At 35.8% G+C, this 14,233-nt stretch overlaps 1 protein-coding gene across 1 annotated transcript in view; it reads right to left on the bottom strand.

Annotated features, from left to right (window-relative positions):
- The window catches only part of LOC102441621 (solute carrier organic anion transporter family member 1B3), a 38,983-nt gene extending 30,767 nt beyond the window's left edge, over positions 1-8,216 (bottom strand). The window contains exons 1-2 of the mRNA XM_023755536.1: positions 8,133-8,216; positions 844-985 (exon numbers count right to left, since the gene is read on the bottom strand). Coding sequence (XP_023611304.1) covers positions 844-985; positions 8,133-8,216 — 226 coding nt within the window. The remainder of the gene's footprint in view (positions 1-843; positions 986-8,132) is intronic.
- Positions 8,217-14,233: the final 6,017 nt, after the last annotated feature.

Raw genomic sequence — 14,233 nt, forward strand, 5'->3', positions numbered from 1 at the left:
TTGGGCCTCGCAGCCCTGGCTTCATCCTGAATGTCGTCCGGAAGGATGTCCGGAAGGACGTCTGGTCTAATTAGCATATTATGCTTTTATTATTATAGACATTTTAAAGTTAAAAGATAAACAACGAATTGTAGAAAATATTTGTAATCTATACAACAGACATAACTTTAAAGTCCTTTTAAGTTATAAACAGTGAGAAAAAAAGGAAAAATGGGCAGAGGCAATGAGCTCTAATTTATAAAATAAATAATATAATATTCAATAATTATATAAAACTCTCATTACTATGAGAGAAATCCAAATCAATAGGAAGACAACAAAGCAAGGGACTGAAAAAAGACTTTTAACCCCAAATTTTATACCCAGTTAAACAGTAGAAACTTAACAAAGGTTCTTCTAAAGCTGTTCTTCCCTCCTCAAATAATCAAAATAATAATTCTCTCTCCAATGGAAAAAAAAAAACACAACTTTTTTTTTCCATTAGGGAATCTTGAGAGAGGGAAGGTAAAGCCCTGAAAAGTATTTGTTTGTAAGTAATGAGAGCATGTAGATCAGGGCTTTTCAACCTCTGTACTGTTGACATTCTGGGATGGATGTCAATGTTGGGGCTGCTCTGTGCACTGTAGGATGTTCAGTAGCATTCCTGACTTTTACTGTAAGATGTCATTGGCAACCCCTCCCCCCTCAGTTATGACAACCCAAAATGTCTTCAGATGTTGCCAAACTGGCTCTGGGGGCAAATTTATCTGTGATTGAGGACCAGTGGCGAAGAGCATATATGAAAAGTTTTTACCTCTGCAAACCTGGTTACTAAGTAATAATCAAAAGAGAAATAAAAGTTACCAATTTCAAAGCTTCCATCAATTAAGCCAGCAACAGAAGATGTGATGTCAAATCTCCTTTCTATTTGGGTGATGGAACTTTTCATAATGGCTCCACTTAGTGCCCTAGAAATAAAGGTGAATGAGAGGGCTGCCAAGAACACCTAAGAAAAAGCAGAAGGGAAAGGAAAAAATGCTTACTCACAGAACTACACGTTTATATGTTAATTAAAACAGCCTTTCCTCTTTACTTAAAAACATTATCATAAAAAACATACCTACCTTTCCTCTGTACCAACTGGTACTTCTTAGTCCTTTTTCAGTATAATGTTAGCATCACTATACTAATAAAGCATCATTTTCTAACATGATTACAACATCAGATTTTTAAATTAATGTCATGAACTGATTGATAAGAAACTAGATAATGGTCTGAGATGGCTATGATGATAACTATTATTCCCAAAATGAATAGCATAGGCTAACTTTGAGGATAAAGGCTACATGTTCTCAAACAGAGCACTACCAGGAAAGCCAGATGAAAAAGTGGAAAGTTTTCATTTATTGAACACCACTATTATTAAATAAATACAAATTAAAATGAAGGAAACAAAGCAGTATATTTAATATTCTAAAAAGTATTTTTAACCTCAGAGATTGTAGATGTTTTATTTTCAATTTCATGCTAACAAATTTTATTGGTTCATCCTTCTTACAGTCCATATTCATACTCATAAGTAAGTTCCTTTTGCTTCTAGTATGAAAATCTAATCTTGTTATGGATTACATGTTTTTATCTCCCATTCAGTTCATATGTTGAAACCATAATCTCCTTATCATTTGGAACTCTCATGATAAGATTATTGTCCTTATTAGAGATTGCTTCTCTCTCTCTTTCCCTGCCATGTAAAGACCCCCCAAAAGATAACCATCTGGAAATCAGAAAGTGGGTTCTTCTCACCAGAACCCAGCCATGTTGGTACTCTGATCTCAGACTTCCAATCCCCAGAACTGTGAGAAGTCAATTTAAATTGTCTAAGCCACTGAGCCTACAGTATTCTGTTAGAGCGGATCACACTGACTTAGACAAGCCCTTCTCATTACCTCCTATACTACCAGTGGTAGCTACCACCCTGTCTAGCATGGATTATTGCATTAGCCTCCTAATAGATCTTTCTGTATCTGTTCTCATCTACAGTCTCTTCTCAACACGGTATCTAGAAAAAGTCTTCCTAACTGAAAATTAGATCATGCCAACACTCCATTTCCTTCCATCCCAGTCAGAGGAATTTCTAGTCTTTCCAATGGCCTATAGCACCCTCAATAACCTGGTCTCCCCCACTGAATATCTTTTCCCCACAAATACTCCTTTTTATCTTTCTAATCTTATGCTCTGTTTCTCTCTCTCCCTTCCTCTCTCTCTAAAATTAATAAAAACATAACCTCAGGTGAGAATTAAAGAGAGAGAGAGAAAAAGAGAGAGCGAGCGCCCCAGAGAGCTTTCATGCTATTTTTTCAACATATAAAGACACAATGAGAAGACACCTATCTATGAATGAGGAAGTGGACCATTGTGTAGATGTATCATCTACACAATGGAATACTATGCTGTTGTAAAAAACAAGGAATTCTTACCATTTGCAATAGCATGGAAAGAACTGGAGAGCATTATGCTAAGTGAAATAAGCCAGTCAGAGAAAGGTAAATATCACATGATCTCACTCATTTGTGGAATATAATGAACAACATAAACTGATGAACAAAAACAGAATCAGAGACATAGAAGCATAGATCAGATCATCAAACCTCAGAGGGAAGGTAGGGGAGGGTGGGGGTAAGGAGGAGAGATTAACTAAAGGACTTGTATGCATGCATATAAGCCTAACCAATGAACAAAGACACCAGAGGGGTGAGGGCATGAGTGGGGGTTGGGGACAATGAGGGGATAAGGACACATATGTAATACCTTAATCAATAAAGAAAAAAATAGTGGACCATTGCCAGCACATTGATCATATATTTCTCAGCCTCCAGAACTATAAGAAATAAGTATTTGTTGCTTGAGCCATTGTATTTTTGTTATAACTGCCTGAATAGGTGGGAAAATATATTCTATGTAAATAAGAACCTAAAGAGAACAGGGGTAGCAATAGTTATATCAAAAAATATATATTTTAAGACAAAAACCATCACAAGAGAAAAAGAAGAACATTATCTATACTAATAAAAGGGTAATATGTTAATTAGACCGGGAGACCTTCAGGACGTCCTTCTGGACAAAGCCATGGTGGCAGGGCCAACTCAGAGGCAGTTAAGGGCAGGCCAGGAGGGGAGGGCAGTTGAGGGTGAGCACTCTGGAAGGGGGGTCCAGTTGGGGGCGATCAGGCCAGCAAGGGAGTGCAGTTGGGGGTGAGCAGGCCAGCAGAGGGGGAAGCTGGGGGCAAACATGGCCAGTAGCCAGCGGTCGCAGATTGTGAGAGAGATGTCTGACTGCCAGCTTAAGCCTGATTCCACAGGGATCGGGCCTAAACTGGCAGTCGGACATCCCCCGAGGAGTCCCAGATTGGAGAGGGTGCAGGCCGGGCTGAGGGACACCCTGCCTCTCCCCCCCACCCATGCATGAATTTCTTGCACTGGGCCACTAGTATAATGATAAAGAGTCAATTTATTAGGAAGTTATAACAATGATAAATACACATGCACCTCACATTAGAATACCCAAATAGATGAAGCAAACATTGACGGAACTAAAGATAGAAATGGAAACACAATAAGAGTAAGAGACTCATACCCCATTTTCAATAGGAACAACCAGACAAAAAATCATAAGGAAACATTGGACTTGAACAACTCCATAAGCCATTGGACCTAATTGGAATTAGGTATATGCAAAATACTCTACCAAGCAGCAGCAGAATATACATTTTGCTCAAGTGCAAATGAAACATTCTCCATGAGAGACCACATATTAGATCACAAAACAGTCTTAAAAATTTAATAAGATTGAAATAATATAATGTATCTTTTCTGATCACAATGGAATAAAACTAGAAATCAATAGCAGGAGAAAGTCAGGAAAATCCATAAATATGTGGAAATTAACAACATACTCTTAACCTATGGATTAAAGAATGAATCACAAGGGAATTTTGGAAATACTTGAAAAACAAATGAAAATGAAAATACAACATATTTAACCTGGGATTTAGTAAAAGGAGGACTAAGGGGAAAATTTAAAGGGGAAAGCAAAGATCTCAAATCAACAACCTAATCTTACACCTCAAAAAGAAGAATAAACTAAATCCAAAGTTATCAGAAGGAAGGAAATAATAAAGATTAGAGGTAAATAGAAAAGGGAATATAAAGCAATTAATGAAAGTAAGACTTAGATTTTTAAAAAATATATTTTATTGATTTTTTTACAGAGAGAAAGGGAGAGAGATAGAGAGTTAGAAACATCGATGAGAGAGAAACATTGATCAGCTGCCTCCTGCACATCTCCTACTGGGGATGTGCCCGCAACCCAGGTACATGCCCTTGACCAGAATTGAACCTGGGACCTTTCAGTCTGCAGGCCGACGCTCTATCAACTGAACCAAACCGGTTTCGGCCTTAGATTTTTTAAGAGATCAACAAAATTGACAAACCCTTAGCAAGATCAAGTAAGAAAAAGAGATTTAAATAGCTAACATTACAAATGAAAGAGGAAACATTACAAATGATGTCACAGAAATAAAATAAATTATGAAACTACTATGAACAATTACATGCTAAAAAATTGGCTAATCTTAAAAAATAAATAAGTTACTAGAAATATACAACTTACCAAGATTGAATCATCTATAATAATAAAAGCATAATATGCTAATTAGACCAGGTAGCTGAATGACCTTCCGGACGTCCTTCCGGACCAAGCTGGGGCTGCAAGAACCAAGGCAAGCCACCGTGGCTGCGAGGCCAAGCCCCTTGCATGAATTTCATGCATAGAGCCTCTAGTGAAAAAATAAAAAGCCTAAATATATCTAAATCTAGTGAGGAGATTGAAGCAGTAATAAAAAGAAAACTTCCAACAAAGAAAGCCCACGACTAGATGGCTTTACTGGAGATTCTATCAAACATGTAAAGGAAAATTAATGCTAATCCTTCTCAAACTCTTCCAAAGAATCAAAGAGGACGGAACACTTTCAAATTCATTCCATCATGCCATATTACCCTCTTATTAAAACCAGAAAGACATCACACAGATCAAAAAGAAACCTACAGATCAATATCCCTGATGAATATTAATGCAAAAATCTTCAACAAAATACTAGCAAACAGAATCCAATAACACATTAAGAAGATCATACACTTTGACCAAGTGGAATTTATACCTGGAATGCACATCTGGTTCAACATATGAAAATCAATCAGAGTATCACATTAACAAAATGAAAGATAAAACCATGTGATCATAGTAACAGGTGCAGAAAAGCAATGGACAGAATTCAACACCCTTTCATGATAAAAACACTCAACAAATTAGGAACAGAAGAAAGTACCTCCACATAATAAAAGCCATATATGAAAAGCACATAGTTGACATCATACTCAATGGTAAAACACTGAAAATGCAGGTATGCCAATTCTGTCCTCTTCTATTCAACAGAGTTAGTACTGGAAGTTCTAACCAGAATAACTTAGGAAGAAAAATAAATAAAATGTTGACAGTTCATAAGTGAAGAAGTAAAATTGTCCCTGTTTTCTATATGTAGAAAACTTTAAAGACTCCACAAACAAGAACTAATAAATTCATTCAGTAAAGATGATGAATACAAAATCAACACTGAAAAAGTTGCATTTTTATACAAATCAGTTGCATTTCTATGCACTGACAATAAAATTATCTGAAAAGAAATTAGGAAAATAATCATTTACATGGCAAAATATCAAGAAGTCTAATGATGCTAAGTGCTGGAATGAACATGTATCCTGATTTCTCTTATAAATTCCTTATAATCATGTAAATTAGTGTGACCACTTAAATAGCAATTTAGCATTATCTTGTAAAATTGAATATTTTACATACTTTCAATTTCAGTCAAAGGTAATCTCAAGAAAAACTATGGGCATACCAGGCGATATGCATGAGAATATTATTTATAATATAAAATCTCTGAAAACAATCTAAATGCCCATAGAGAAATAAATTATGTTATATTCATATAGCAACATTATATATAGCATTAAAATGTACAGATCACTTCTATGTGAGTAAAAAATTTAATAAGATATACATATATATATTTCATCTGTAATAGGGAGATAATAGCATCTGGTTGACAGAATTGGGGTAAGAAATTATGGTAGAAATCCAAGAAGTGAATAGAAGTAAATAAATTTAAGTAAAACACTAGAATAGTGCCTGGCATATAGTAAGTGTTCCATAAATTTTAGCTATTATTGTTACTATTGCTTCTCTGGTCTTCATTATTGGCCTGCAATTAACTTTATACACACTGCTAATATGCTAACTTTTTTTTTAAATCCTCACCTGAGGATACCTTTCTATTGATTTTTCGAGACAGTGGAAGGGAGAGGGAGAGACAGAAACATTGATGTGAGAGAGACACATCGATTGATTGCCTCCCACATGCACCCAGACCAGGGCTGGGAACCTGCAACCGAGGCATGTGCCCTTGACTGGAATTGAACCCGGGACCCTTCAGTTAGCAGGCCAATGCTCTATCCACTGTGCAAACCCACTAGAGCTAACTTGCTAACTTTTCTCCAAATACTACAAGGGACCACTCTATTTATTTGCTTCAGCCAGTGTGTTGTTGCTTTGCTATGCATGTGCAAATAAAACCACTGTAACCCTCAATATTTAAAAGCAGAAATAATCCAGCATAGCATATTACCCCCAGGCAGAAGAATGTGATACAATTGCATTAACCAGTACTTTTTCCTTGTGACTGCCATTCTGCTTAAATATTATTCAAATATTTCATCAGAACAGACTTTACCAGCAATTTCTAAAAACAAACAAAAGTCATGTTCCCTGGACAAAGTTAAAATAGACCTTATATAACATTCCTGGAATTGAGAACGATCTCTGTGGTCTTTTTTAAAAATTGAATTTATTGGGATGATCTTGGTCTACAAAAACCTTACAGGTCTCAAGTGTACATTCAACAAAACATCTTCACACTGCATTGTGTGCCCATGGCCCCAAGCAAGATCTCTTTTCTTCCCCATTCTCCCCAGCCTTCCTTTGTCCACCTCCATCTCAGCTTGATAAGACAACAAATTTGACTTAGGAAAACTAAACTAGGAGTAAAAAGTCAGCTGTGATTTTTTATTTCCCCACAACTTCCCTAATGGGGTTTAAAGGCTTTGACTTGGGTTCAAGGGTTTCAATTTACTAGTTAGATGACATGAGGCAAATATTCAGTGTCTCCGAGTCTTGGTAACTTCAAGGAGTACATTTTCATGAAAACCCTTAATATGGTCTATATTATTTAATGCCTCACAGTTTTGTGACAAAAGCAAGATTATTACTTTTACTAACTTGCACATGGAAAAATTCAATGGCTTTCTTAAGTCAGCAACTAGGCCAGGTTTTTAAATTGTTATTGCAGATCTCTTTCCCATCAGACAATATGTAAGTTATCAAAATAAAAAATGCTGGCCTCTAAAAAGTCAAGACTACAAAGTAATTCACAACACTGAGTAATCTCCTCTGGTTATAGGTCAATTGTAGACTATTTTTATGTATCCATTATCCAACAATTTTATTTTAATCACATTTACAAATATCTTTTGGCCCATCAAGAACCAAAGAAAAGCCAAAACCGGTTTGGCTCAGTGGATAGAGCATCGGCCTGCGGACTGAAAGGTCCCAGGTTCGATTCCGGTCAAGGGCATGTACCTTGGTTGCGGGCACATCCCCAGTAGGAGATGTGCAGGAGGCAGCTGATCGATGTTTCTCTCTCATCGATGTTTCTAACTCTCTATCTCTCTCCCTTCCTCTCTGTAAAAAATCAATAAAATATATTTAAAAAAAAAAGAACCAAAGAAAACATATCAAATTATCTCTAAATGTTTAACATTAATAAACTCTTAGGCATCAGAAACATTACCAAATATATTTTTCAGATTTAAAACTGATTTAAATCAAGATATGGATAACTCCTTTAATATTCAATGTATGCTTCAGTTGAAAACTAATTTGAAGTATAATGTTCTTTTTTAAAGACTGGTTGCCTTTTATTTAAAGGAAAAAATCTCCCTTTCACTTATTTTAGTTTGAAAACATGAAACTCATTCCACCTTGAATCCATCGCAGCATTTACTTTTTTCTTTCCTTGATGGTTGTGCCTCTGTTGTCTTATTCAAATCTTGATTTGGGTCCATCGTTGAACTCCAGATATTATGTGACTATTTTCAATTGTCCCAGATGTTTTGTTCAAAACAATGACCTATTCAGGAAGAAAGAGTGTAACTTATTTTACTTTAACAATATACAATTCAGAAATCAGGAAAGCCACTAGGTCACCATCAATCAATCCATAAACCACTGATGCATTCAGGGCCTGATTCATTATGTCTGAGCACTGGGCTAGGTGAATGTTGGCACACACATACAAAACAGAGTCCTAGCTTTGGGGAGATTATAATTTAGTTAAAAGATAAATTTATGGAAATAAAACAACAAACATATAAGATAATATAGAATTACACACTAGATTAGATGAACAAACATTTTAAAATACATGAAGCTTATGTAACATACATACATCAGCCACCAGAGCCTTCTTGCATTTGGAACACTAAACAGCACTTTAGCATTATGCTTGGGAGCTGTTCTAACAGCAGAATCACCAACAGAAAGCAGAGAAATATGGCACAAATAGTCTATGAAAACGCTACCTGATTATAGCATGAGAGCTGAAACAGAAGGAAGAACCACATGTTTGTTTCCCTCAGCTGGGGACATGTGTGTTGGACAACTCAATTTTTTTTTGTCACTCTGTGCAGTATTGATTTGGGGGTTACAAATAAATTTTAGTGATGAGGCCAATTTGTAAACCCAGAATCTACAAATAATGAGGATCACCTATATATTTTATTAATTTATTCAACAAGGATTTATTGATTCCCTACATTATAAATATATAAATATCATGAATATATAATGTATATTTATTGAATAATGTATAAATATAGAAATGATCACTATCTGAAAATATTATCACTTAAAAATATATATATTTGATTTTAGAGAGGAAAGAAGAGGGAGAGATAGAGACATCAATAATGAGAATCATTGATTGGTTGCCTTCTGCACGCCCCCTACTGGGGATCGAACCCACAACCCAAGCATGTGCCCTTACTGGGAATTGAACAGTAACCTCCTGGTTCATAGGTGGATGCTCACACACTGAGACACACTGGCAGGGTGAAAATATTACCACTTTTGTATATGTGAATAACACAGGCATGACTGCAGAAACTCACACCTCTGTACATCTATGTTAATCTGTTATTATTCCACTTTTTCCATGTGCTCCTGTGCAATTACTGAGTGGAGTGGAGTGAGGATAAAATCAATAGTTGGGGGCCCCAAAGTCATAAGCAGCCTTTTGATAAATATTATGTCATTTTTTTCATCAACACCTCTTCTTGTATCTTCTCTCAGGATATAAATGTTAGAAAATAAAGTTTTATTGCTTAATTCTATCATTGCAAGTCTCTATGAATGATTTGAAAAATGGGTAGTTGCCCTTTAGCTTTAGGTTTCTATGTTGATTCTTGGTTACGGAACAAATATTCTTGTAAACTATTATCTCACCACTTTCAGCCTTGCTTTTTGCAATTGATTACATTATGATTATCCTGTCTCTTGGCCTTTTTAATACCCTATGCATGTCATACGTGTCATCAAAGTCTTTCAGAGGATCGCTGTACCATACAAAATAAAATTCGTGCTTTCTATTTGAGATACTTCACAAACTAAACCCAGCCCTTACTTTTAGTCTTATTTCCCAAATACCCCACCCACAAGCATCTTCAGTCACATGAAACCACTGTCCCTAGAACAAAAACTCTCAGCCCTCTATATGTTTCCTCTGAACCTGTGAGGTTCTTCCTCATCTCTGGATTGTAATTCTGCCCCAAGTTTCCTCTCTTAGATATGTTCCCAGTTAGTCCCCATTGAAATAACTTCTCCCACACTGTTGCTCCCTGGAGCATATACCCTGTAAAACAGTCATTACTCTTCCTGCATTTCAGTCCATACTTCTCTCCTAGATATTGGGGAAAATATCCAGAAAAAAGTTGGAAATGCAGGCAACTTTACCCTCATTTCTTAGACTGATTAAGTTATAATAAGTAACTACAAAGCAATTAGAAATTTGGTCAATCAATATGGGTTTGGCTTTAAGCCTGACTTGGAGACATTTACCGTAGTTTTCTGTGGACATATATTTTTTCCCCTGAGAGTTGCAAACAAATGATATATAAACGGTTTTTATGTTTAAAAGATAGGAGCACAGGTATTCAGATATAGCATTGCAACTCTTTCCTCCCTGAGCCGAACAGTCCAGTTCTGCCTAATTTGATTGGGGTGGAGGAGAGGGCAGACTCTCACCAGCCTCTGCTTATGTCTGTAAAGCTTTTACTACCTGAGGGATCATAGAAAATCTGTGCAAGCCAGTGGCCCAACTTCCTCCATGTACCTGTGAAACTAAGGAGAAAAAATGGGAAACAGCATTGACTAACTTCTCAGCCCTTTTATGAGGGGACTTCCCCCATCTTCCACCTTACTTTGACAATAACAATCGTCTTATTAGGTATCCGCCTTCCTGAATGAGAGAAGGAACTAACATTTATTGAGTCCTTAGAATAATTATAAAAGAAGTGTTTATTAAAACACATTTCAATATTTTAATATTGAACATTATTTCCCCCTTTAATCAGAGATAGAATTATCTGGAAAACCTTTCTTTTTCTTTCACCTTGAGTTAAACTTGAGTAGAGAAGAGGAAACAAGAGGTCGGTAAGTGACTTTGGGACACTTTCCATTTCTTGATGTTTGTCAACTAACTCTCCACCCTACATTATATACAGTTAAGATTGAATCAAAGAAATAGGGGTTAGGTCTAATAATTGTACAGAGTTAGTCAGAATAATTAACTTGTAACATATTTTGAGAAGGCAACCTGAGTCCCATTTTTACACTTGAAATTCCAGTTCTCTAGAAAGTAATGGAAACAGATTTTCAAACTTTATATTTAAATTATGAATATCTGATTTTCTGTATTTTATTTTTAAGAGTATATAAACCAGAGACTCATCTATTTCCAGAAGGGATATTTAATAGGTCTTAAGAGTTTTGAACATAAGTATGTAGCAGTCACAGGAATAAAGTGTGTAATATTTACCATGTCCATCAAAATGCAGTATGTCCTCCCCAAAATGTATACACACTTTAACAGCTGATTGCTCAATTTTGAAAATGACGTGTATTTTAATAAACATTTCCTTTATAATTATTCAAAGTGTGTGTATAAATTTTTGGGGACACCCTGTATTTTGTCCTTGAAATTTGTGGAATTTTCTCACATAGTAAAAAATTTTGAAATTAGAGAAGCTCAAAGGCTCTTACCTGAACTTAGAATCCTACAGCAGCAGCAAGAAGTCCATCCCTTTAACTGTTGTTAAAGTCTGTTTTTAAATAGTTAGTTGGCTTTTCTTTTTTATCAGTGCAATGATGATTAACCATCAGGTCATTGTCCTAGGCAGATAGAAGAAAATTAACTAGCTATTCTAAGAGTCTGTTCCAGACTCCTGTATTTTAAAGATTATATTTGTCAGAATTTATAAATTCTGTAAAAGTTCATTTATTATGCTTTATTTCTGAGAATAACTTTGTTTAGTTAATTAAGCTTGTGTCCTTAAGATTTTTTCTTTAAATATACAAATGAAACAGACTATAAAACCCTTCCAAATAGAAAACAGTTCAAGGCCTTTAAAAAAAAAGTCGACAGGTTACTTTAGCATTCAAAAGATAAAACACACCTTTTTTTTTTTTTTTGGAAGGGAGAGAGAGAAACATCGATTTGTTGCCTCCCACACGTGCCCTGATTGAGGATCAAACCCACAATCTATGTATGTGCCCTGTCTGGGAATCAAACCAGCAACGTTTTGGTATATGGAATGATGCTCCAACTGATTCAGCCACCGGCCAGGACTAGAATAAACTCTTTTGCTTGATATTTGGGGGAAGTTCTAATATGATATGGATGGAAACGGGATGTCTCATATGAAATAGTAAATAACCAATTTATTAAAAGATAGGTCTTCCAAGTGACAAAATTTTAAAAAATGATAAAAGTCAAGACTTCACTTCATGATAGATTACATCAAAGCCTGAAGAAAGAAAGGTTACATCGATTTCTTCTATTGACTTGGCTTTAGAGAAGAGAGGAGCTTGAACCAATTGAAAATTTTCTTTTGGAGGGGTTAAGTTTCATCACTCATTCATTTAATCACTAAGTCAGGCATTTTTGACTCCGTAGGATACCTCAGACATTGGGATTTGTTCTGGAGGTATACTGATTTAAATCTCACATGAAAAAATATGTATATTTGTTATATTATATGTGTAACTATTACATATAGCTATTATATAGAGAATACATTAATAGCTATTACATATATGTCTATTATAAAGAGCAATACACACACATATACACAGACATAAATATGTAGCAATGTGAGGTTGTATATATGAAAACATTGTTATCCCTTATCACTTCTGAAGGACAATTTTTGAAACAACTGCAGCAATATATAAGTTCTATATATTGGCTATTTGATAGATTAGCTGGATTCTGGTTTATTCTTGAAAGTTTGGAATCATGTGAAGAATCCAAGAGTGTGGAGAGAGAGAGGGGTTTGGAAAATTATTATTTTTAATTAAATATATTTTTATTCATTTTAGAGAGGAAAGGAGAGGGAGTGAGATACAGAAACATCAATGATGAGAGAGAATCATTGATTGGCTGCCTCCTGCATGCCCCACCCTGGGGATTGAGCCCACAACCCTGGCATGTGCCCTTGATGGGGAATCGAACTGTGACCTCCTGGCTCATAGGTTGATGCTCAACCACTGAGCAACACCAGTTAGGCAGTTTGGGAAATTCTTAACTTCTCAATGAAGGGAAACTGGGAGATTAGGTCCCAGCTCCCCAATAGTCTTCCGCTGAATCAGAATCTATATGGCAGGCCAAGCTCACGCCCAGGGCATTCTGATTCAGTTGAGCAAAGATTATGCTTTTTATGCATTTTTTTAAAAAAAATAAGACTTCAGTTCATTTTAATGTAATGCCAAATTTTGAGAACCACTGTAGCAGAGATAGAGAACATTTTCAGTTGTTTATTTTGTGGATTTTCTTTTCATTCAGAGTAGGAATACAGTTTAGGTGTTCCCATGCTACTGCTTTTCTCTGCAAATTTTTGTTCCTCAAGGTACATCCCATAAGGTAAATAAGACATATTAACTGTGAACCTTTATACTCCCTAAACTATGGCTATCTGGTGACATGCTGGAGTGTTTCCAGAGGTCAAAGAGCACTTTTCATGACCTTTTCTCTGCCATGACTGTGTAAGTAGCGAGACTGTGCTTGTGCGACTTGTGAAAGAATATAGTTGGTTGGAGAAAAGAAGTTGCAACAGTTCTTTCAATATTATGCTAACATCTCTGGGTCAGGAGAATTGCAAAGTTTGCTTTAGAAATCCATTAATATTTACTTCAGAGATAATCATTACAGTTCTGATGACATGTCATGTTCTTTGAAATCTGATAAATTTTGATGCCAATTTGTCTCTGATACTTGCTAACTATATGGACTTACGTAGGTTATTTAAGTTTTCTGCTCATCAATATTCTCATCTATAAAGTAGGAAGACAGTGCTTGGGGTAGAATTAAATTATGTGTGTACAGACATTTACACAGTGCCTGGTACATTATAGATTCAATTCCTAATATCTAATGAGTGTCATTCTATGAAATTTGTGTACAGCACTATAGTAAATATTTAAAGCGATTAATTTATATCAAACAAAAATAAAAGTCTAAGACATGTGCCCAGTGTTTTTTCAGCAGTTTTCACTCCAGGTTCTCAGGTGGGTGCCTTCAGGTTCACACAAATCTGTCACTGCCTGCCCACCTTACCTCCCTGGGCCACAGTCAAGAGGAAGCCCCAGGAGACTGAATACTTCTAGAAAGAACTCCACATATCCCTACTCACTGACACTAGGCCCCACCATCATCATGATTAACCTTATTATGACCATCTCCTTATGCTAGTCACCACCAAAGAAGGTAGGGATTCCATGATCCCTCTCATCAGTTACTGTCTAATCC

Source organism: Myotis lucifugus, unplaced genomic scaffold (genome assembly GCF_000147115.1).
Source record: "Myotis lucifugus unplaced genomic scaffold, Myoluc2.0 scaffold_78, whole genome shotgun sequence".
NCBI lineage: Eukaryota > Metazoa > Chordata > Mammalia > Chiroptera > Vespertilionidae > Myotis > Myotis lucifugus.